The sequence below is a fragment of the Nannobrachium achirus genome, assembly GCF_963921795.1.
Source record: "Nannobrachium achirus genome assembly, chromosome: 18".
In the NCBI taxonomy this organism is placed as follows: domain Eukaryota; kingdom Metazoa; phylum Chordata; class Actinopteri; order Myctophiformes; family Myctophidae; genus Nannobrachium; species Nannobrachium achirus.
This window is the reverse complement of record NC_137825.1, coordinates 31,314,617-31,340,321: the sequence shown is the minus strand read 5'-3', so window position 1 is coordinate 31,340,321 and position 25,705 is coordinate 31,314,617. Positions and strand designations below refer to the sequence as shown.

Sequence of the window (25,705 nt, the reverse complement as noted above, 5' to 3'; positions counted from 1 at the left end):
CTACAGTGAGTCGGTTGGTGGGCAAGACACTGAACCCTGCCTCCAATGAGTCGGTCAGTGTTAGCTTGCCACCATTGGTGTGGGAAGTGAGGACGCTGGCGTAGACTCTTCACCGCTTCACCTCCCAATGAATGAATGAACCATTGTAAAGTGCTTTGAGTACTTAGAGAAGTGCTATAAAAATGCACTTCATTATTATTGCATGCTAACTTTACAGGAATAGAAAGACGGACGTTTTTTATTAGTTTGGATTCCCCATCGATGATGTCACTGGTAGGCGGTTTTCTGAACTGTCCACAACCCTCCTCTGATAACGACACAGACCTCCTCTAGATTTTAATAAAGCAATGCATAAATAATTACACCTAAAAGAAAATGTACTTTGTAATTTGTACTTACAGTATGAGTACTTTGTCCTCCACTGCAGTGGAACCATGTTCAACTCACACCACCGTCCAACAGTGTGTGCTTTGTTTACAACAGGCTGACCTCAGAGCTTCCATAAATATAGATAAATACAGATTGTGACAGCCAAAATATATCTAAAACTAGTTTTGTTTTTTGAATTGTAGGTAAATTATAGCTCATGTTTTAGCCATTCTTGCAAACACATTCAAATTACACTGTGGCTAATGTTGGCCCGCTTTATCTATATTAATAAATGATGTCTACTCTAAATATATCTAACTGTGGACATTATCTGCAAGTACAATATTAGGATCTCAACTGTGCAAGGAAAGAAAAACACTGTATGTCAAAACCCAACATACAGTTTAGGTTTTCACTTCCCTCAGAGTAGTAATAAGGAGAATGGTACCTTTTCTCTTACACTGTCTCCCTCTCAGCTTTCCTACTGTCTGTCTCTCAGCTTTCCTACTGTCCGTTTCTCCTACACTGTCTGTCTCCCTCTTAGCTTTCTTAGTGTCTGTCAATACAAAGTGGACTGGACTGCCCACGCTGCCTTAAACAAACAGTAAGTGGAAGTGAGTGAGTTGTAGGCCCATATCATCGCTGCCATGTGGAATTGTATGTCCAAAACTTACTTTCCAGGAAATGTGAAAAAGAGAGAGAGAGAGAGAGAACCTGTTTGCCAATAGAAAACGACGTTTAGTTATTTAGTCAAAAGCTGTTGTTAATACATTTTAATTAGATAATTCTTTTTATTGGCTAAATATTTATCATAACCACAGACACACTTAACCACAGTCACGTGCAAAGAAAATGCCAAGGTAGCAAAGTAGATCTACAAATCAAGACGCGTCGCATCGTGACGAGTTGTGAGCTTGTACTTATTGCTACTTTTGTGTGACTCTGTAGTGTGTCAAAGTAGGGCATTCGTTTTACAAAATAAAAACATGTAAAAGTTGGAGATATGAGGGTTCTGTGTTGCTTTGGTGTGTGCTTGTGGAACACAGAGAGAGCAGCATGGCCACAGGCATTCTAGCTGGCACACAGACAGTCCAGTCTGCTGCTGATGGAGGCTTATTCCACACAGTGGTGGTGGTGGGATGAATCAAACCAGTATGGAAAAGAGAACTCACACTGACACACAGACGAGTGCACGCACACAGCCGCACGCACGCATGCACGCACGCACGCACACACACACACACACACACACACACACACACACGTATGCTTTCTATGAGTACACAAACGACATTAGAACCACAAGGAATCAAATTTAACAAGGTTAGACAATTCATCGACACCTGAAGGGTGATTGCAGAGAAAGGATAGAGAGGTATGGTATAGTGGTGCAGGAGAGGTAAGAGGAAAAGAGAAGGAACACAGGATACAAACTGGTCAAATAATCTAATAATGAATGTAGATATATGCAGATCGCTGCGGTTGCAACACAGTGATCAGTGGTGTAAAGTAACTATGTACATTTACTTAAGTCCTTTTGAGGTATTTGTACTTTACTTGAGTATTTCCAATTCCCAATACTTTTTCTTCTACTCCACTACATCTCGGATCCAAAGTTTGTACTTTTACTCCACTACGTTTATTGTAAAACTTTAGTTACTCGTTACTTAGAAGATATAAATTATAATATTATATAAACAACATAAACCACTTTAGCCCTATTTTATACCTTGGCTATTTGATAATAGCCGATCTACATGCTCACATGCAGCTTATCGTGACACATTGTGATATTGCAGATCTGAACCACTGATCTGATTTTCAAACATTTTGTACTTTTACTTTAGGTAACTTAAGGTAATTTTGATGCCAACAAACTATCACTCAAGTACATTTTGAATTTCTGACTTTTACTTGTAACAGAGTATTTCTATATTGCAGTATTGATACTTTTTCCACCACTGATGCAGATAGTGTGTGTAGTAGCAGGTGTTATATGCAGGTGTGTTCATGAGTGCATGCAGCCCTGAGACCAATGATGTTGTGAACGTGTTTTGTGGGGGTCCTCCCTACCAGGAAATCGTGGGACATCTGGGCAATAAAAACATGTGGGCAATCCTAATTTAGCTGCCCAGTTGTCCAGGTGCCCACAAGTCCCTATAGTGCCCAGGTGTCTCCACCCCTAAGTGCCTACCCACCCCTAAGTGCCAACTCGTCCAGGTGCCCACTCATCCAAATGCCCACGTCCCTAGTGCCCAGATGTCGCTAGAGCCCCCCTGTCCCATTATGTTCCGTTGTGTGTGTTTAGAGTTGCTATAAATAATTAGAAATTAATGTTTCCTGCATTTTTGGATGAGCGGGGAACATAGAACCTTTTTTTAGTTGAGAGGGGAACATAGTACCTTTTTTGTGGGGGTAAGTAGGGAACACAGAACCTGGGGAACATAGGACCTTTTTGGGGGGTAAATGGGGAACATAGAACATTGGGAACATGTGAGAGAGAGAGAAAGAGAGGAGAGGTCTCTGTAACAGATGGTGGAGAGAGGTGAGACGGATGGAGAGGAGAAGAGAAATGCGTCATGCTTTGTGTGTTGCTGTGTGTGTGCGTGCATGCAGCACTCGCAGCGTGTGTCCAGCTCTGTACTCAAAGGCAAAAAGCAGAAATCAAGCACTGTTTGTGTGTACCGGGTGTGTGCTTGCTGCATGTGTCTAGCTCTGTTTGTGTGAGTGCCCCCCCCCTCCCCTCCCCTCCTCCCGTGTGCAGTTACGTGTGCAGTTATGATGTGTGGCAGGGATTCAGGCTGTGCCAGGAGTGACGTTATGCAACAGCACTTCTACAAGATGCTTAATGTATAAGGAACGCCTGCATGTGTATGTACTGTGCGTGTGCGTGTGCGTGCACGTGCGTGTGTGTGTGCGTGTATGTTTGTGTGTTTGTGTGTACATTTTGTTTCCCAGTAGGCCAACTAAATTCAGGCACACATAAATTAACCTTCTCTCTCTCTCTCTCTCTCTCTCTCTCTCTCTCTCTCTCTCTCTCTCTCTCTCTCTCTCTCTCTCTCTCTCTCTCTGTCTCTCTCTCTTTCTGTTCTCATTGGCTTGGTGTGTGCGTGTGCAGACCCGTAAGGGTCCATTTGGTTCCATTTGTACACTCAGAGTTAGACCCATAAGGGTCCATTTGGTTCCATTTCTACACTCTCAGAGTTACAGACCCATAAGGGTCCATTTGGTTCCATTTCTACACTCTCAGAGTTACAATTATTTAATGCTTTAACTATTGAAAAATAGCAGATATACAAGCTCACAGCGCGGCACTGGGCATATCTGCTATTTTCTTTATAGTTAAAGCATAAAATAATTGTTTAAGTGGTTCAAATCCAAAGTGACACAGATTTGCGTTCAGGCCTAAATGGTACAATGAAAGGTGCTCCATTGCTGACGGCGTCCAACCTCCAAATTCGCCTCAGTTCATTTTCTGACGCCGGCCAACGCCGGCACGACGTCCAAGCTTGCGAAACATTTAAAATGTTACTGAACGACTGAGTCGGTCTTCCATACAGGGGCTGTTTTCAGTTACGCCAGGGCTCTATTGCAGCCATCGGGCGTCGCGTCAATGATCAATCAATTGATGACATCAGGGATCTCCATGTATGGGCATGGCATACAAGGGATTCTGTTTAGTGGTTCCCATGACATCGCAGTGATGTCAGAGCGGCAAACCCATAGACCGTAAAAAAGTGTACACTTCCAGACAGACAGACGTTATTGGTGTTATTGGCGTTAGACTTTTCAAATCAGTCAGCACCACTCTTAGATGTGAGTACTGATTTCTCAACGGGGTTGAGTAGAATGGTTACCCTAGGGCTCCACCAAAATGACGGCGTCGTGCCGGCGTCGGACGGCGTCAAAAAATGAACCGGGGCGAATTTGGGCGTCCGACGCTGACGTTGACGTCGGCAGTGGAGCACCCTTCATTGATTAAAACGGGAGCGTTCCCAACGCTGACGTTGACGCGACGCTCGACGTGCCCGGTGGAGCCGGGGGGTTAGCCCCCCTTGGCTTAGGACACAGTAGAGCGCACACTTTTTTGGTCTGTTAATTTCACTACATTAAACCACACTGTAGCCTTAAAAGTACGAATGTGTCAGCCATTAATTATGAGCAGGCTACAGGCATATGACCTGATGGTCAAGTTTCAATTCATCCCCTGGCCTGAGGATCCCCTAAAAATCAGCATGCAGGAAAGAAGTGTTTGCCCGGGCAGTCTGGCTTGAATGTGAACACCTGTTCAACTGTACTGTATCTCACAGAGCAGTAAGTAACGAGCCTATATTTACTCAAGTAATGTACTTAAAGACTAATTCCGGTCTAAATGGCTTTCTTACCTTGTTTTGTTGTTAATTTGTCTCCAAAAAAACTCTTCCAGATCTTATTTTATCAAAATAAGCATTATTGTCCATTTTGGCTCAAAACGGGAACCATGGGGCTTATGCAAATCCGCTTATTCCATCATTCCTATCCATTCTGGATTCAATATGATTCAGAGGTCTGCCTGCTCACGTATTAGGAGGGTATTATGAGTCACCAGAATAAATAATGGGTGTTTTTGATGAATTTATCATGGTTAAAATGGAGTTTGAAGTTACAATGGGTGTGTATAGGGATCGAGGCGTCCTGCAGGAGGAGGGCCTGATAACATTTACATCAAATATCTAAATATTGAATCAAGCAAATTAAAATCTGTTCAGGGTGTTCATAAAAGCCTGATTAGACCATACAATTACCGAAAGTTTTTTTGAAAGTGAAATATCCCTATAAGTACAATTCCGGTTTGCAGCTGTAAAGCAAGAAACATAGAACCCCATATATTCACTTAAAGTACATCTCTATGGATAACAGCTAATTACTCCAACAGCCCCATTCCCCCTTTTAACAACACGCCGCTCTACTGCCGGTCCCACGAGAAACTGGAAAATATGGAACAAAGCGGTGCTTTTGTGGCTGCCGTCGTTGTTTGTTTTGAGCCATAGATAATTACAACGAATGTTCTGGTAACTAATTGGCTGAAGAGACTCCGGAGAGACACTTTTGGAGTCATATTTAATGGCCCCATGTGGACTAGTGTTCCATTCCGGGATGCCAGCCATGCTGCTCCAGCCCAGCCTGAGTGAGCAGCCAACACGTTACGTTACATAACCACTTAAACCCCAGCATCCGTACTGTGGGGAAAGCTTTTAGCCGAGCGTGTCGATCTATTGGCTATTTTCAGCTAAAGCTTTCCCCGCAATAACAGAAAACACAAAACAGAAAGGACTCTAGTATAGATCCCTGAGGCACTCCGGTCAACCAGATAGGGCAGGGTCTTCAACAGGGGGTCCTCAGAGTTACTACAGGGGGTCCTTCCAAATCTTCCAATCCTTTTTATATTAACAACTTGAACGCTAGTGTCCATATTCTGAGAACTGTTGCCAAAAATAGCAGATCTACAAGCTCACAATGCCTCAGCGGCGGCAAAGAGGTTTGGTGTAGAAGAGAAAAAGAGCACAGTACAGAGTACAAGTACAGAGTAAAAGCTCAAGTTTATTAGGTAATGATGGCTCAAGTGGTTAAATAACTGAAAACACAAATTGACATGAATCCAAAATATACTGATGATTGTGCTGTCAAACAATGAAACTACAGTATATGGAATCTATGAAAAGGTTGCGGGGGTCCCTGCTTCATCTCTCTCTCAACTAAGGGGTCCTTGGCCTGAAAACGTTGAAGACCCCTGATATAGGGTTTACTTTAAGTGGATAAGACAGCAGCCTTCCCCTCGTGATCTGGCCCCGTTTACACCACTGCAGTTGACCGCTTGTGCTCTGTCACAGAAAGTTCACGAGAGATTTTGTGTGTGTTTGTGCGTGTGCGGGTGTGTGTGTGTGTGTGTGTGTGTGTGTGTGTGTGTGTGTGTGTGTGTGTGTGTGTGTGTGTGTGTGTGTGTGTGTGTGCGCGCGTGTATGTGTGTGTGTTTGTGTGTACCGTACATTTTGTTTCCCAGTAGAACAACTAAATCCAGGCGCACATAAATTAACCCTCTCTCTCTCTCTCTCTCTCTCTCTCTCTCTGTCTCTCAGTCTCTCTCTCGCGCACGCACGCACGCACGCACTCACGCACACACACGCGCACACACACACACACACACACACACACACACACACACACACACACACACACACACACACACACACACACACATTGGGTTCTCATTGGCTTCTTCCCTTTCCTGTTGATGACAACTGTTGTTCACTACTGCTCTCTCTCTCTCTCTCTCACACACACACATGCACACACGCGCACGCACACACACACACACACACACACACACACACACACACACACACACACACACACACACACACACACACACACACACACAGATTAGCCGTTAATATCGGGCTGTAAAAGTCTTTTCGAGTGATTACCATTACATTGTAATCACAGTCATTAGTGGGAGCTGTCTGCTTTGTGAAGGGTTAAATATATCTATGATTATACTCTCTCTCACACGCACACACACGCGCGCGCAGCCGCGCACTCACAGACACCTAATAGAACACGAATGCTCCAGTCACTAGTTTAGTTCATTTTTAAAATGATAAATACAAAACGAACGAATGTCTTGGACATACAAGGTTTCCACCCGACGATGATATAGAAAGAGAGAGAGAGGGGAATGAAGCGTGGATAGAGAGAATACACAGAGGAGTGGGATGGACTAAAGCAGCATGATGCATTGATGCTGCATCTAGAAATGTCAGCCAGGAGGCACATCATACCTACACTGTATAATCATCTGTCTTAATGTAACTCTTGAGTACAAAATGTATAACCAAAAGGACACCCAGTGGTCCAATATAGTGCAGTAATGAGTAGGCCCGTCACAATTATTACATAATCGTCTAATCGCAATTATTTGACATAATCACAATTGTTTCCATGTTGATTTTTTTTTCATATATTTTCAAATATTTTCAAAAAATAGTGGAAATAGCCGATCTACATGCAACACGTTGTGAGTTTGTAGATCGTTTCCACTATAACACACACAGGAGTGTTGCTATTTGTCCTTATAAGACCCGCCCCCACCTCTATCTATCAACATGTAGTTAACTCATATTACTCACCTGTGGATTGCGGTGTGTGTGTGTGTGTGTGTGTGTGTGTGTGTGTGTGTGTGTGTGTGTGTGTGTGTGTGTGTGTGTGTGTGTTTGTGCGTGCGTGCATGTGTGCATGCGTGTGTGCGCGTGCATGTGTGCATTCGTGTGTGCGTGTGCGTGTGTGTGTGTGGGGTGTTGTGTATGAGTCATAGCCTGTAGCTGAGTGCAGACTCAGAGCAGGTCTGATTTCATCATTCATCTGACCTTCTCTCTCTGTTGATGTCTTAACCCTTTGGGATGCATAAACACGGACGCACGCACACACGCACTCAGAGGACTTTTGCATTACTTCACATATCTTCGGGGTGCTGTAATGGAAATTTGACTCTGTTGAAATGCACACATTCTTTGTGTACGTGTGTAAAACAGACACACACACACACACGCACATAAACACAGAGCTGTGTTTATGTGCGTGTGTGTGTGTGTGTGTGTGTGGGTGTGTGCGTGCGTGCGTGCGTGTGCTTATGCATGTACAGTATCTGCTGCTCATTGTTAGTTGTTAGTTATTAGTCGAGTCCCAGGCCAACCCGTTTAGACTCTGGAACAAGATGTTCCTGTAATTTTGCACACAGATATCAGTTTTTACATTTGTCAATTGATTTCTTTTTTATTTAGATAGCGGGAAGGACATATAACAGAAAGCATACGGTATGTAACAGGAAGTATAAGTATAGGCTACAGATAAAGGCAAAGATAATTGAAGATATATTTAAACATTTAGCGAGCAGAAATTACAATTATGACAGCTACCTTTGCACTGTCTTCAGGAGGCGTGCTCATACACTCTGTGCAGCTTTAGAAGATGGTAGAATACAGGGACATGCAGAGAATGTTAGAGAGGCAGGGGCTGAAAATTCTAAAAGGGCCCTTTTGGTGAAAATATCGAAAATAGCAGACCTCCAAGCTCACAACGCGTTGCGCTGCGAGCGACGCGTTGTGAGCTTGGAGGTCGGCTATTTTCGATGCTTGGTTTCTACGCAGAGAGAACAATTCTTTCAACATAAGATGTTGCGTTCAAGTTCAGGAGAGCTTGGACAAGGCAAATCTCTTGAATGCTGCCTGCCTTCATCTATGATATGGAAAGAGGACATTTGCATTTCTTTCACCATAGTAAAAACTGCATTCATGGTCTGGAGAGGGCACTTTTTTACAGAAGGATAAAAGGGCAGGGGCTCAAGCCCCCTTTGATGTCTATGTGTGCACAACACGTGCCTGGTAGCATAGTTGTCTGGCCTGTTCTCACACTGTGGGCACAATGGAACTGCAGAAGACATTGTAATTACATAGTGGATGTTCCATCCTGTCGTGTACCCAACACGCCCTCTAATCAATGTATTTCTGCTCATTCCATTCCAGGAATCGACTACAAGACCACCACCATACTGCTGGACGGACGCAGAGTCAAACTGCAGCTCTGGTGAGAGACGCACACATGCACAAGGACACACAAACAGGCATGTGCACACACGCAGGCACACACACACACACACACACACACACACACACACACACACATACACATACACAAGTGTGCGCGCACATTAGAGATGCGCGGATAGCGGTTTTAGCCGCGGTGGACCGCGGTGATCCGCGGTGCAGTCGGATTTGGATCAATCAAATATAATTATTAATTAATTTCGGATATCCGCGGATGAAATAATGCAGGAAATAAATTATGGCCTAATATATCAATAAAAAGCGAAATCTAGGTATGCTTGTGTCTGTGTTAGTGTGTGTTATTTTGTATACTTTGTAAAGTAACCATCATTTTTCATGAGGCAATGTGCAGTCCACGATAAAACTAAACAGCTGTGTCCACTTAAACGGCATCACGGCATGCATCGTCGCACTCATCATTACCTCTTGTTGCGCTGCGCTTAAAAGTGTCCATAGTCCATATTGTAAAGTACTGTACAGTAGGTAAGTTAAACTTCCCACTAAGTTGTGTTTGTTCCTCTCGCTTTCGCTCTCTCCCTCGCTCTCTCTTTCTCTTGTGTGTCTGACTCTGTCTGCCTGCATGTCTGGTTGGTCTGCATCGACGCACAGCACCGACTCCAAAAAAAAAAAAAAGAAAGAAAAAAAGACGAACGGAGACATTCCGTAGGCTAGATCAATGCATTTCTGTGATCGCACAACTAAGAAAACTAACAGGGAATAGCCTACCAGAAAATAATATTAGCCTAAGGGTAATAATAATAATAATACTTTTGAAGTTGCGGATGAGGATGGTGCGGATTTATAAATTGGATGATATAATTAATGCGGTTGGATAATGGGCGGATAATGAATTTGCGCGGATGGATTCGGATGACTTCAGAAGCCTATCCGCGCATCACTAGCGCACATACATACCGGTATACCACACACGTCACGTCGTATATGCATACTGTACTGTACCAAGTGCTTATAGGGGATTAGAACCCAGGCACGTTCGCTTTAAAAAAGATATATTCAAAGATTTGCAAAAGATTTCACGATTTTTCAAAAATAGTAGATCTACAAGTGCCGCGCTACGAGCTTGTAGATCTGCTATTTTTTAATAGTTAAAGCGTAAAATAATGGTTAAAGTGGTTCCAGGTCTTAAAGGGTTAAAGGAGTAAACAATAAGGCAGAATAAAACAGTGGAGCTTTAAAAGAGCCTGAAAATAGCAGCAGCCTGTTGACATCAGTTAAAATCAGTGTCATGCAGATTAAAAGAAGGCCTAGATCAAAATGGAAAAGAGCAGATCGATGAAAAGGCACAGGAGACAGGCTTACGGTGTTGTTCAACAGTCTGACAGTTGCTAGATAAAAGTCTGGTGTTGTGGCTCTTGATTCTACGCGGTATACCTTGCCAGGTCTGCAGCTAATATGATTAATGATGAGTGCAATAAAGACCCATCATACTTAGAAATTTAAAGCTGACACGTTGTCAGCTTTAAGGTCGGCTATTTTCGGTGCACAACACATGACAGCACACAATCACGCATTAGTACATTTACTCAAGTGCTGCACTTAAGTATGTACTGTGTGCTCTTTAGATACCTCTATAAATTATACAGTGAGCATCGAAAAGCAGAGCAGAAAAACCATGTGTGATATGTCTTTGTTTATATTCCTGATGCGGGTATTTTATAAAGGTCTCAATTGTTCAGAAATGTACCGGTATGTATGCTCATACGTAGGTGAAATTTGTCGTCCTCTGCATTTACCCATCCTCTAACAACTAGCAGCCATTCTATGAAGCTCCGGGAGAAATTAGGCGTTAAAATTACTTTTTTATATCGATTACTCACCCCATGGAGTCTTGAGTTCAATCATATTTTTTAGGTTTTGTAGCCAATGATTTGATTATAATAAATGTACCTCCATTGATTCCGGATGGAGACCCAAATGCATTTGGGTCTCCATCCGGAATCAATGGGCCTACAAAGACTCTCCACAAATTATTGGCTTAGGAATGCGACATAAACAAAAAAACAATGTAACTCAAGTTTCCATGTCCTGAGTAATCGAATGAAAAAAAACTAACCCCTCAGCTATGGCCACCCAATCCACACCCTGGCCACAATATGACTTCCGGTTGGTTCTAGCGGAAGTGGCGGAAGTGCTGTGTTTAACGGAAGTTACGTCCTGCGTTGTAGTCTTCCGTTGAAATTCTCACAGCGGAAGTTGAACAGTCTCTGCCTGATATTGTCACCAGGCTTTTCTCTTCGCAGATGAGTAAAGGCCCATTCCCACTGGGCCAGATAACAGATATCTGGAGATATTTCTCCAGATATTTTTCCATGCAAAGTGGATGGTAGATACAGATAAAAAAAAAGTCTACCACAGATATTTGCCACAGATACTTTTATCTGTGGCAAATATTTTTTGTATCTGTATCTACCATCCACTTTGCATGGAAAAATATCTGGAGAAATATCTCCAGATATCTGTTATCTGGCCCAGTGGGAATGGGCCTTAAGCCTGGCTATACGCGAGGCTACCCAATCCATAAAATAATCATCAATTTAGTGTTTATTCAGTAACAGAGTCTCCTAGTCGCTGCAGCTCTTTACAAAATAAAAAATCGAACCTCTGTTCACCCATTTATGTTATATTGTTCCAGTTCCAATGTTGTCTTCTCACTTTGTTTACCCTTTACAATTTTATCATGTGCATGATTTCTCTCTCTTGACTGGTTAAAATTAGTATCCTGACCTGAAAATGTATGTTCTGTTTACTGAAGTGCTGTTACTGAACAAACTCTCTTTTTAAAAATAAACATTTTGTTTTAGCCAACAAATATCACTTACATAACACATATTTATTTTGACACGGTGCCACCAATGGCAATGATTTACAGAATATAGAATAGAGCTTCTTTTTTTTGTAACAAACAAATTATCCCTTACTGAACAAAGAAATATGACACTAAGCTTTACACCCAGCTTCACACATGCACTGAGCATCCAGAAACCCTCCCTGGGTGCCTGCATGCCTCTCCCTGTCAGCCTGCAGTATTTTTAGAACCAAGGCTTACGCTTTTAGCCAAGTCAGTATTAAATTATTCATCCCAAAACTTTGATGTCTAAGAGGATGAGATGCTTTAGCTCTTTAGTGTGCTGGAGGAGGGGGGGGGCTGCTGTAAACCCTCTATTCTTAGTAAAACGGACCTTTAGAGTTAACAATAACTAACGTCATAGAAAGTACGCAGATACTGACATCACCACAGCTGATGTCACGGACAGAACGGCCCATACAAGGAGATATCGTCACTGTCGGGCAGAAACCTCGTATCTCCAAGTTTAACATTTGTACATTTTATTCGCAAAGTATACTGCTTCATCATATGTGCGAGGCGTTGTGTGCTTGTAGATCGGCTGTTTTTACTAGTTTAAATCATTTTAAAAATGATAAATACAAAACAAACGGTTTTGGACATACAACAAGGTCCACCCGACAACAACGATATGAACATATGTGTCGTGTTTGATACCATGTAAAGTGAGCACCACTCACTTCGCACAGGTGTGATTTTTCCCAGCTGTTGTGAAAAGTAACTGTTTTGGACATACAAAACATCCAGGACAACACTCCACACGTTCCAGACTCTTCTCCCTTCTGGCACCCACACTGTGGAATGAACTCCCCATTGCAATTAGAACCGTAAACTCACTCCCAATCTTCCGCCGTAATCTGAAGACTCACCTCTTCAGACTCCACCTTAGCCCTCTTAACACTTGTCGTAGCACCTGCCCTAGCCTCGCCCTCGACGCCCTTGCAGGCTTTATGCAAAGGCTGAACTGTAATTAGATAGCATGTTATGTAGACTGATGCTACTGTAGGTCATTGTTGACCTGGCATCCTATAGTGTGTATAGTTTCAATGTACTGATTATTTTTTTGGTTATTCTACTGTTAGACTGACTTGGTTTACCTACAACCCTAGATTACTATTTCTATATATTTGTGCTGTCCTTGCTTATTGTAAATCGCTCTGTAGTACTGTCACGATTATGACATTTTACATGATGATACATTTTCTCTCAAATAATTGCGATTAACAATTTAATTGTGTTTTTGTCTTTGACAATTACATTTGGGCTTTTAGGCTTTGAAGTTGCACATGGTTGATATGACACTCAACCTAAATATTGAAATTACTGACATATTTGACAACTTTATACTTAAAAAAGAACATTGATACTGGAAATAGCCGATCTATAAGCTCACAACGTGTCGCATCGCGACGCGTTGTGAGCTCCCATTGCAATTAGAACGATTATGTAATAATTGTGATAGCCCTATCGCTCTGCATTAAGAGCGTCTGCCAAATGCCTGAATTGTAAATTGTAATTGCAAATTGTATACTATACAAGCTTGCCACTGGACAGTGACAACGTGTAACACACAGTACTGTACTATATGTACTGTGGATGTTAAGTACAGTAGTTGGCATGACTCAGCAGCAGTCCACGTGGACTCTTGTCTAACATCTGAATGCATCACCGTAGCTCGTGTTAACATGCCAGCAGCTGCCTAATGCAGTTTGTCACTGGAGTTATTGTATACCACAGCCAACTTAGCCAAGGGGAAATAAAATTACTTTTATGTATTCAAGATTTCTGTGGATTGTTTGCCTCTCACAGCCACCCCAGCAGCACCAATGGGCTCTGCTCTAATAGTTGGTTACAGTATCTGTCTCCCAGTCCCTGCTCTTAAGTGCTTGTTGTCTTCTAATGTGCTGAGCAGGGAGTAATATGCAGCAGAGACTGAACGGCAAGATAAAAATATAATATTCACACTTGTATTTTATTTATAAATAAAACGGTTTCATGTATTTATGAGTTATCTCACTGAATGACAGTTATGCAGGACTGATTGCAAATGCTGAACAGCTCACTGAAACAACCAGGGCGGAGATCATGTGACAAAACTGTCAGGAAACTAAAAGATACATGATGTAAACAGAAGCACATGGTGGACTAAAACAATGAGGACATGCAGAAAGAAACAACTGACATGGTGAAACAGAGGAATAAAAGCACAGAGAAATGCCACAAATTAAGACTCACCTCCTGATGCCAGTGTTAACTTTGACAGACAATTCAGATGTACTGTAGTTTTAGTCATAGTCTTTTGTATGACATTTTATTTAGTTTTATCTTATTTATTTTGAATTTATTCCGCTCTCTCTCTGTTTTGCCATGTCAGTTGTTTTTGCATGTTTTGGTTCGCACTCCGCCATAATTTATGCATAATTGAACTGCAATGACCCTCAGTTCTACAGGAATTATAATCCGCGGACCCCCATAACTCTGAGAGTGAAACTGAGATCATGCTCCTAGAGACCTCAATAGATCTGTGTACACTAGAGGATGACACGGGAGTGGATTTTCACTCCTGTCCCGTCCCACTCCCGCAGAAAAAATCCTGTCCCATCCCAATCCTGGGCCAGAGTAAAAAAATAAATCCTGTCCTGTCCCACTCCTGTACAATGACTCCTGGTCCCATCCCGCTCCTGGTCAAAATCACTCCCGTTCACATCCCGCTCCCGAAAAAAAATAAAAATAAAAAAATCGTGCAGATGTTTTTCCATTTTGATCCATATTATATTTGATATCCCACACCTTTATTAGAATCGCCCCAAAAGATAGTGTGTTTGTTTGTGTGTTTGTGTGTGTTTCCATCTGTAACTCCACGTTCAGCAGTTGTTCAATTGTCTAAAAAACATAATACAAAAATCAATAACGCATGTACCTTGCCCAACATCAACTTTATCACCTTCAGATGTGTCTCTACTTCTCATATAATGCCAAAATGTTTATTTTTTTTTGGGCCTTATATTGCACAAGCCATAGTTGACCGACGACGCGATTCACGTCACAAATGGGCGTAAACAAACACTGCCTGCAAGCAGAGATGCAGAGATGGAGGAGATGGGGGGGGGGGCAGTTGAGAGAGAGCAGCGGCACAGTATAACATATGATAGGAATAGCGTGCTTTAAACCTTCTACTTTACCCTTTCTGACTTTCCTGCAATGACAACCTTAATGCAGCTAGCAACAAAGGACCTATCTAATTTCGTCATGTGCCCACATGTGTCATAATTAATCCCACAATAACTGTTCCACTCTGTCTTTCTGTGCGCATGGTCGCATTTCCCTCGGAACACTCCGGACACGGGACTGTAATCATCATGTATATAACCCAAGAGGACCTGTTAGGACCCGTACTGTGTGTGTGACGTGTGTGTACTTTCTGCTTTTTATGCAAACTATAAAGCAAGCAAGCAATCAATCAATGTGTGTGTGTGTGCGCTGGCGTGCGCTTCTGCAGAAAATAAGTACTGCAATATGGAGACGTTTTAATTTTTGAAATCCCTTCATAATTGACTAAGGAATGATCAAATCAAACTGTGGTGACTTTCTTTGCTTCCGAGCATCCACACCGCTGAAAGTGAAAGTGAATTTGGCACAGTGGCCACTGTGCAGGACTCTGCCAGTGCGTGGGAACTAGGGGTGCTGCAGGTGTTCCAGCACCCCATGGGGAAGTTTTCATTTTTTTATTTAAATAAGAAAAGAACAAATCAAACATAGCAAAAATACGTTGCCTGTTGTTGTCGTTTTTTATTTATTCATTTATATATATATTTGTATTTATATATATATATATTTCCATTATAAAATGGATTAAGAAATTATAAAAAATATTAGGCCTATTATTTTTCAAACATAGCAAAAATACGTTGCCTGTTGTTGTAGTTTTTTATTTATTCATTTATATATATATATTTTATATATATATATATTTCCATTATAAAATGGATTAAAAAATGATAAAAAATATTAGGCCTATTTTTTCAAGGCCCCATAGCAGAATCACGCTTAGGGCCCCCATGGGCCCAGAAACGGCTCTGGCTATGAACAACAACGTGTGTAGAAATTACCTAAAACAAACAACATCTGTGTAGAAATGACATAAACATGATTTAAAACATCAAAACATCGCAGGCACCGTTTTCTATAGTTCACGATTCGGTGTATAACACCAACGGCAACGTCCGTTGACGCTGCGAGTGGAAAAGTACTGAAATGTTTCTACTTAGGTAAAAGTACTCTGTTACAAGTAACGTGTGTGTTCGAATGTGTTACTTGAGTAAAAGCACAAAAGTATTAGGCTACCGATGCCAAAATCATTCCATGTTCTACAACAACTTCATAATTTAAAAAAAAACTATTCAACAGTAGGCCTACCATTGTACACTTTATTTCAACATAATATTTAAAGCCATACTGTGTAAGTTGCCCAACTAGTGGTCATTAGCCCTATAGCAAACCGCGGTCGCGTCCGCGTCTTTCGTCCGTTTTTCGTACCTTCAGACCCCCGCGCCTCCACCTCGCTGAGATCTATCTTTTAAGGGGTCCCTTGTTCCTGTACGTTCAGTAATTCCAGAGATACGGACTCCTTCACCCTGCCTGGTAGGCGAAATTACCTAGAGAAGGGATGGTACAAACGGGCGACAACAAATATGGCTGCCATAGCGAGTATTACCGACCCCACTTCAAGATGCGCTGTGATTGGCCGGCAGTTGTATAACCCTCGCTGTGATTGGCCGGTAGTGTGATGACGCAATTTTGGCGCGAGATCCGGTCCACGGCAAGGATCTCAGTTTACATATAGAGAAGGCTTTACAGGCTGAAATTCACGGCGCGGATCTTCTAAAACTTTTGTGATTTAATAGTTAGGAGAATTTTAAGATTTGTTTTATAAAAAAAGTTACATAGTACAACTTTAACTTTGCCTTTCCTACTACACTACACATCCCATGCCACCTAAACAAACGCCCAGGGGGTGCTTTTTTTCTATCTTATTATAACCCACCCAGCCAAAACAGAGCAGGCCACCCTGTACCTGAGGGGTTTGTATTTCTGAAACTATTGTATATATCTTACAGACTCAACATTTTACACCATTTTGCATTTTGGAACAAACTGCATATTTAATGTTGAGCTATCCTACATTTGTATTGCTTAGCTGCCCTCTGGACTGTATCCATCTCTTGAGTACAGGGGACTTTTACATAAGGGGCCAGGCCCCCGCAGGGGGCTTTTTTCTAGTCATGTTTATTATTATATAATGTATAATTTTATAATGTTCACAGTTCAAAGACCTCACTTTCCTGTGCAATTTATTTCTGCGATTTGATGAACTGGTCTGGGATTATTCCCGCTCCTGCCCACTCCTGTTGATTTTCATTCCTGTCCCGTCCCGATCCTGGCATTAATACAAATTTGACTCCTGTCCTGCGGGAATCCCACGGGACCCATGGGAATTCCTGTCAAATGTCATCCTCTAGTGTACACATCACACTCTTACGGTTCTGTTACAGATCGGAGTTATAGATCTGTGTGTCAATAATTCAGCTGCGGAGCCCCCTCATAGACCCAGAGTCGGTCCCATGCTGAGTTTGGATGCAGCGGTTCAACTGGTTAAACCACCTGTTGGCAGCCATAGCCAAATAGGTAGAGATGAGGCCACCTGGGAAATGGAAGGTCCAAGGTTTGAGCCTCGGCAATGAGTTGAGGTGTGCCTGAGCAAAAAACACTGAACATTTAATGGCTGTAGCTCAGGAGGTAGAGCAGGTTGGCCAATGTTCCGTTGGTGCATGCGGTTCAAATCCCGGCTCCTCCTGTCAACATGTCGAAGTGTCATTGGGCAAGACACTGGACCCCAGTTGCTCCCGGTGAGCTGGTTGCATGGTTTCCTATACCGCTTGGATGAATGCAATGCACAAGCACCTTAGATAAAGGCGATATATAAATGTACCATTTTAAACCTTAACTGGTCAGAACCCCTTGGGCAGCAATCAGCTGGGTGAAGCTGAAAATGTAGTTTCCCCTGCGGGATCAAATAGTTATCATTATTGGAGCGGTGAAAGCGCTCCCAATAGACAGGTTTGTCCGTGGGTATGTGGGTGGCTGGGTGGCTGGCTGGGTGGGTGGCTGGCTGGCCATGTCCGTAGCCTGGCAATACCTTGAGTGGCCACACACAACACACTAGTTAAAGGAGGGGCGCTGTTTTGTGCAGGCCAGGCACACTCACCACTCACTCACAGGCACAGTTTACTCACTCACTCACTCACTCACTCACATAGGGTACAGCTGCTCAAATTCACCGCTCCACTTCGAACCGAGGTTTGATTTTATTAACCAGAACAGTGATGCTAGGGTTCATGTGGTTAAACAGTACAGTAATGTGAGAGGAACTGTTGAACTGGTCTGACTTTTCAACCTTTGACCCCTGTCTGTGTGTTGTTTCAGGGACACGTCTGGCCAGGGTCGATTCTGCACCATCTTCAGGTCATATTCTAGAGGAGCGCAGGTAAGTGTGTGTGTGTGTGTGTGTGTGTGTGTGTGTGTGTGTGTGTGTGTGTGTGTGTGTGTGTGTGTGTGTGTGTGTGTGTGTGTGTGTGTGTGTGCGTGCGTGCGTGTGTGCGTGCGTGCGTGTGTGTGTGTGCGTGTGCGCGTTTGCACGCGCATCCACGCTTGGGCACAGAACTTTTGTCAACTTTTCTTATTTAACCCATTAAGACCTGACTCAGATTCTACAGATTCCTTCTAAATGAGTCGTTCTCAAACCTTGTCGTGCCAAGGACCAACAAAATGATATGCATTTGACCGTGGACCCCCATCTGACCCCCATCGTGTCAGGGACCCCCCCCCCAAGAAGAGAAGATGTGTGTAAAAAAATTATGAAATTATGAAACATTTTTTCAAACACTTTCAGGATTTTGATTTTTTTTTAAACATTAATAGCACATGTAGGCTACAAGCTCACAGCATGGCGTGATGCGATGCGCTGTGAGCTTGTACATCTGCTCTTTTTGAAAACCACTGTTCTAAGACCTTTCTGAAAAACTTGATGATGCTATAATACAGTAAACACACTCAAATTGAATATGACACAGATGCTGGGTAAGTGCTTTGTAAATGAACTGACGTGAACTTGACTGTTCGGGCCAACAGCAGCTGCAGAGAAACAGCTCTTGGACCGTGGCCTTTTCCTGAAAACAGAGATTGGGGGGGGACAGATAGAGAGAGAGAGAGAGGGAGAGGTAGAGGCGGTGAGAGAGGGAAAGAGAGAAGGAGATAAGCGGAGTGAAACAGAAAGGGAGAGACAGACAGGGTGGGTGGGGTATAGAGAACATAATATCAACACGGGTGGGACAGCGTCAGGACCCCATATACTGTAGGCTGAAAACATGCTCGCAGCAGCAGCAGCAGGGCGGCCGTTTCCTCTGCCCGCTCATAAAAACACATGAAATCAAAACAAAACAAGGCTGTTCCAGAACACACAAGATACAGTTTGACGTACAGTTATGTTGTCTTAACCACTCGACCTCTATACTTTGTTGACCAGGGGTTCCCCCCAGGGCTCTACGCTAGGCCCCCTCCCTTTTTCCCCTCTACAGCAGTGGTTCTCGACCTTTTCAAGCCACAACCCCCAAAATAATCCTATTTTAACTGGGGACCCCCCCCCACCCTGACGAGCAGAGTTGAGGCATTACATTTTGTATAACACGGTTCTATTGTGAAAATAGCCGATCTACATAGATCGTCTATTTTCACAATTTCTGCCTCAAATATTTGACAATTAATTTGTCATTTTGGAAGTATTAAAACGTCCTTAAATTGTCACTTTAGAAATGTGCATATACCCTCTATACACTTAAACTTTATGTTGGTTTGTTTACTGTTGAGTGAGAAAACAATGTTGCACATTAAGTTAATCATCTGGGGACCCTCCAAAATCATTTGGGGACTCCCCTCAGGGTCCCGACCCACAGGTTAAGAACCACTGCTCTACAGCAGGGGTCTTCAACATTTTAGGACCCCTTAGTTGAGAGAGATGAAGCAGGGCCAATATACAATAGTGGTCTTTTTCATAGATTCCGAGCATCTTTCTAAATAACATGCTCTCTAAATGACATTTGAACCATTGCATAAGTGGTGCTACGGGCTAGATTGAGATTAGAGATAGAGTTGAATGAGATGAGGTCAGTGCTCAAGTGTTTTTGTAAATGGTTGTAAAAAGTTCCTCTTCGGCTCCAACGGCTGAGCACAGCTGAAAGAGATGATGTTACCATGGCAACAATATGAACATACACACCATCACCACAGCCAACCACAAAGGCACTTTTCCTGTGTGTGTGTGTGTGTGTGTGTGTGTGTGTGTGTGTGTGTGTGTGTGTGTGTGTGTGTGTGTGTGTGTGTGTGTGTGTGTGCGTGCGTGCGTGCGTGCGTGCGTGCGTGCGTGCGTGCGTGCATGCATAAGTCTTTGTCTTTCCTTGTGTGTGCGCGTGTGTGTGAGAGGTATTCTCCTCCAAAATAAATTAGCTAATCCACTCTCCTCTTTTCCTTTCTGTACCTTCTCTCCTTTATATCTACTGTATTTGCCCCCCCCCCCACCCCTCTCTGTCTCAGGGTGTGATTTTAGTCTATGACATCACCAATCGCTGGTCCTTTGATGGGATCGACAGATGGATTAAAGAGATTGATGAAGTGAGTGGATATCTACAATATCTATTCTACAGCATCTGTCTGTCTGTCGTAAATTCACAAATGTCTCTATGCGTTGATTATTCTGTTATTAAATTACTTTAAACTAACTTCAGTAGGTCAGCACAGGTGCAATGTATTATTGTTAATCAGCAGCAGGCACATTTTATCAAGTGTGGCAGTCTGTTGTTTACTTGTGCCTGTGTAAAATAATACTACCCACTGAGAGTAATCATCATCATCATCATCATCATCATCATCATCATGGATCAGGGATGGGACCATAAGTGATATTATCGTTTATCGTGATAAAGAACACTCATGATAATCGTATCGTGGAGATTTAATTCATTGTGAAATCGTTCTCTGTCATGCACTGGGATCAATTCACCTTTTATTTGCCAAGCTGCATATCCGGTACCACTTAAACCCTCTATAGGTAAAACGTACCTATAATATACGTACTTGATACAGTCTTTTTTTTCACTCTCTACCAAATCTTTTTGCCAAAAAATAGCCGATCTACAAACTCACAACGCATCATGTAGATCGGCAATTTTTGGCAAATGTTCCGCCCCAGGATAATGGATGTTGGGGATATATTGATTATGGCGACATCCCCTCTCTCTTCTTCTCCTTCTCCCTCGTCCCGTCCTGCCCAGCACGCGCCAGGCGTACCCAAGATCCTGGTGGGCAACCGGCTGCACCTGGCGTACAAGCGACAGGTGACCACGGAGCAGGCCCAGCTGTACGCCGAGCGCCTGGGCGTCACCTTCTTCGAGGTGAGCCCGCTGTGCAACTTCAACGTCACCGAGTCCTTCACAGAGCTGGCCCGCATCGTCCTGATGAGGCACGGCATGGAGCGCCTCTGGAAGCCCAACAAAGGTACCAACACCGGGGGGGGGGGGGAGCGTCGTTCGGGGCAACAGGGGGATGGCAGTTGCAGGGGCCATGCTGGCTTGTGGTGGACATTTTTGTCAAAATTCTATTTTTGCCAAAACTAAACTATAATGATAAACCCCAAACTATTGTAACCTTGAAACAGGATGACATTCTGAACAGCGGGGTAACCTGATACATGGTGTATTTTTCACCATTTAAACTTTAAATGGTTAACTATATGGATTCTTTACACAAGGATGCCCCCTGGTGGACTTTTCATTATAACTCATGGTTAAATTTCCATTGGCTTCTCACTTCAGCGTTCCATTCCTCCATCTCACCTACCTGCCTTAACCCCCATTTCCCTCTACACCAGAGGTCTTCGATGTTTTAGCTGAGAGAGAGATTAAGCAGGGACATATTGGATTCATGTTAAATGTGGGTTTTCAGACATTAACCACTTAAACCCCAAATACTTTGTAAACATGACTATTGGCTCTGTAACTGGTCTGCTCTTTTTTCTTCTACACCAAACCTCTTTGCCGAAAATAGCCAATCTACAAGCCCTCGCGTTGCTGCAAGGCATTGTGAGCATGTAGATTGGCTATTTTCACAATTTATGGCTTTAATATTTGACAATATGGCCAATGTTTAATTTTTCATTTTAGAGGTATAGGGTCTTAAACGTCCTTAAATTGTCACTTTAGAAATGTGCAGATACCCTCTATACACTTATGTTGTATGTTGGTTTGTTTACTGTTGAGTTAAGCCAGGGGTTGTTTTTAGGCCGTGACCCCCAAAATAAACATATCGATGGCCAAAACGCAAAACCTCCTATCTGAAAAATTCACTTTGTTGGGAAAATGAAAAAGAAAATGTGTGTTCAACATTAAAACCTATCTACTATTTCTAGTCACATGACATTTGGCAAAACGAGGGGCAGAACGATCTTGCAGACAGACTGACCATGTGAAGCATAGCCTGTTTCAAGTGAAATCCATCATGAAATTTGACCCCAAGTTTGAGAACCTTATAGGCTAATCATCTGGGGACCCTGTTCTGTTACCATGCCTTACCTTACCTTGCCTTGTCTCCTCTCCTCTCCTCTCCTCTCCTCTCCTCTCCTCTCCTCTCCTCTCCTCTCCTCTCCTCTCCTCTCCTCTCCTCTCCTCTCCTCTCCTCTCAGTCCTCAGCTTACAGGACCTGTGCTGACTCTCCTCTCTCCTCTCAGTCCTCAGCTTACAGGACCTGTGCTGACTCTCCTCTCTCCTCTCAGTCCTCAGCTTACAGGACCTGTGCTGACTCTCCTCTCTCCTCTCAGTCCTCAGCTTACAGGACCCGTGCTGACTCTCCTCTCTCCTCTCAGTCCTCAGCTTACAGGACCTGTGCTGACTCTCCTCTCCTCTCAGTCCTCAGCTTACAGGACCTGTGCTGACTCTCCTCTCTCCTCTCAGTCCTCAGCTTACAGGACCTGTGCTGACTCTCCTCTCCTCTCAGTCCTCAGCTTACAGGACATGTGCTGACTCTCTCCTCTCCTCTCAGTCCTCAGCTTACAGGACCTGTGCTGTCGCTCCATCGTCTCCTGCACCCCCGTCCACCTGGTGGACAAGCTGCCCCTCCCCCCGGCGCTCAAGTCGCACCTCAAGTCCTTCAGCGTGGCCAACGGCCTCAACGCCCGCATGATGCACGGCCGCTCCTACTCTGTCACCGCCCGCACCAACGCCACCACCAACAACACCAACACCACCACCACCAACACCACCCCGGCCGCCGCCACGGCCGCCGCTCACAGCGCCACCGCCAGGAGGAGCGGAGGAGGGGCGCTGCTGAAGAAACCCAAGCTCATCCGCCCGCAGCCTCCCCCGCCCTCCCCCCTCAGCCCGCAGAGCTGCTCGCGGAACAGCTGTAAGATATCCTAAAAGACTGTTTCCCCAACAGTGGGTCGGGACCCATTTTATGGGTCGCAGACACATTCGTTTTTTTGTTTCCACAAAACATTTTCACAAAACTTCAATCTAAGAAATTCCATAAATTAGAAAACAAATGTTTAAAAGTAGTGAAAATAGCGATCTATAAGCTCACAACATGGCGCGAAGCGATGCGTTGTGAGCAGAAAAAAAGGTGAGTTTTAGTCCCGCAGTAGCACCGGCTCCCAGAGCAGAGAGACTTCACATGATTGGCCGACTGGCTTGTCTATCATTTGAATACCAGCCTAGTAACCCAATCAGAAAACTGTCGTCCCGTCAGTGGTGTGGTACAGTGATTTTTAATTTCATGGATCTTTCATGGACCAATTTGATATGCATTAGGCCACGGACCTTCATTTGATACCATTCATTTCTGGAAACCCCCAATGTACACTGTCATATCAATGTTAATTTAACTATGAGAGTGGACAGATGGAATCAAATGGACCTTTACGAGTCAATTTGGTTCCATTGGTTCCATCTGAACACTCTTAGAGTTACAGACCCTGCAAGGTCCCCGGATCCGACGTTGAGAACCAGCTGGCCTGGGATCGATTTCATCAATTGAGTTCCATTTGTGCACTCTCTCAGAGTTAAATTAACACTGGTACAGTGTAGATTGGGGCCCCAGAGATTTAAAATCTGTATCAAATGGAGGCCTGTGGCCTAAAGCAGTGATTCTCAACCTGTGGGTCCCCAAATTATTATGGGGGGTCCCTAGATGATTAACTAAATGTGCAACATTGTGTAGTATATGCACATTTCTAAAATGACAATTTAAGGACTTTTTAATACCTCTAAAATGACAAATTAAACATTGGCGATCTACATGCTCACAACGTGTTATACAAATTGTAATTCCCCAAATCTTAGTGCTCGTCAGTTAAAATCTGATTATTTTGGGGGACGCAGCCTGAAAAGGATGAGAATCACTGTTTTATTGTTTGTGCAACCCTCACCTCAGGATGTTTTGTAGGTGGGCTCTAATAAGGGGCGTGGCTTTCCTGTGCAGTCACAGCCAAGTGGAACTGTGTGTTTTGGGGCGATAGAGAGTGACGTCATCAATATAAAAAAAAAGACGAGGGCAATCTATCTATAAAAGTGCTGGCAGAAAAATGATGTTCTACGAGTAGACAGCTGACACCTTTTGTGCCACAGTGTAAAATAAACATGTTCAATTTGAAATGCACATCATCATGCACACGTACATGCACACACGCACACACGCGCGCGCACACACACACACACACACACACACACACACACACACACACACACACACACACACACACACACTGTACAGAACTTCCAGTGCATTGAAACACCTCCGTGGTTCTCAAAGTGGGGTCCTTGAAGGGCTTCCAGGGGGTTTGAACTTGAAGCGAGGTTTGTTAACCTGGTAAGACCTGAAGCCGATTCTACAAATGCCTTCCAAATCAGTAGTTCTGTGAGTGCTGTCAGCTTGTAGATCTGCTATTTTTGAACAACCAACGCTAAAATCTAAAAGGGCACAGATGCTTTCTCTGCTATTTTGGACACATTTTTTAAATAATTGACAAATCTGGATTATGCATTTTTTGATTATTATGTTTTTTTTTTATCAATGTATGGGTATTTATGGGTCCCTGACATGACAATGTTTGAGAACCAGTGACTGTTTTAGACTGGTGCTGCCAGCCTCTTTCACACACTTCGTTTTCCACCACCACCAACAGGGGGCGGTGTTGTGGTCTGGAACCCCAGGCTAATACGGATTATCCTCTTTTTTTTTTAAAACATAAAAACAACAACTTAGCTTTTTTCTGAAATATAACTCCCCTCATCTGGTGAATCCTGGTCCTTTCAGCCACTGTATACCAACCAGCTCTGAAACTTGTACATACTATACTATTTTGTACGATATTGTATAATAGAAATCTTGCTGTTTGATACAATGTTGATGTATTATTTGTTTGGCTTTGTAAGCGTTCTTTATATTGTACAGTGACTGTATTTCCTTCCTCTCCTGGTGACACGAGTAACCCGCCACCAAAGACTTGGATTGTGTATTGATGTGAGGACGTCACTCAACACTATTTTGCACAGATTCTTAATGTTTAATAATGCACACCTTTCCAATAAATCTGATCCAACAATGATTTGGTCTTTAAAATAGTCTGGTCTTTTATAGATAAATAAAGCAACTAATGTATAACTTCACATGGTTGTGTCTAGGGTTGGGATCCTTTAAGATTTTAAAGTTCCTTAATGATTTCTTCTTA

The 25,705-nt window shown here is 43.2% G+C and overlaps 1 protein-coding gene across 1 annotated transcript in view; it reads left to right on the top strand.

The window, feature by feature from the left end:
- rab40b (RAB40B, member RAS oncogene family) overlaps positions 1–25,464 on the top strand; it is a 41,647-nt gene extending 16,183 nt beyond the window's left edge. The window contains exons 2-6 of the mRNA XM_080748053.1: positions 8,928–8,988; positions 18,358–18,418; positions 20,521–20,598; positions 21,258–21,480; positions 23,020–25,464. Coding sequence (XP_080604179.1) covers positions 8,928–8,988; positions 18,358–18,418; positions 20,521–20,598; positions 21,258–21,480; positions 23,020–23,396 — 800 coding nt within the window. The 3' untranslated portion in view covers positions 23,397–25,464. The remainder of the gene's footprint in view (positions 1–8,927; positions 8,989–18,357; positions 18,419–20,520; positions 20,599–21,257; positions 21,481–23,019) is intronic.
- Positions 25,465–25,705: the final 241 nt, after the last annotated feature.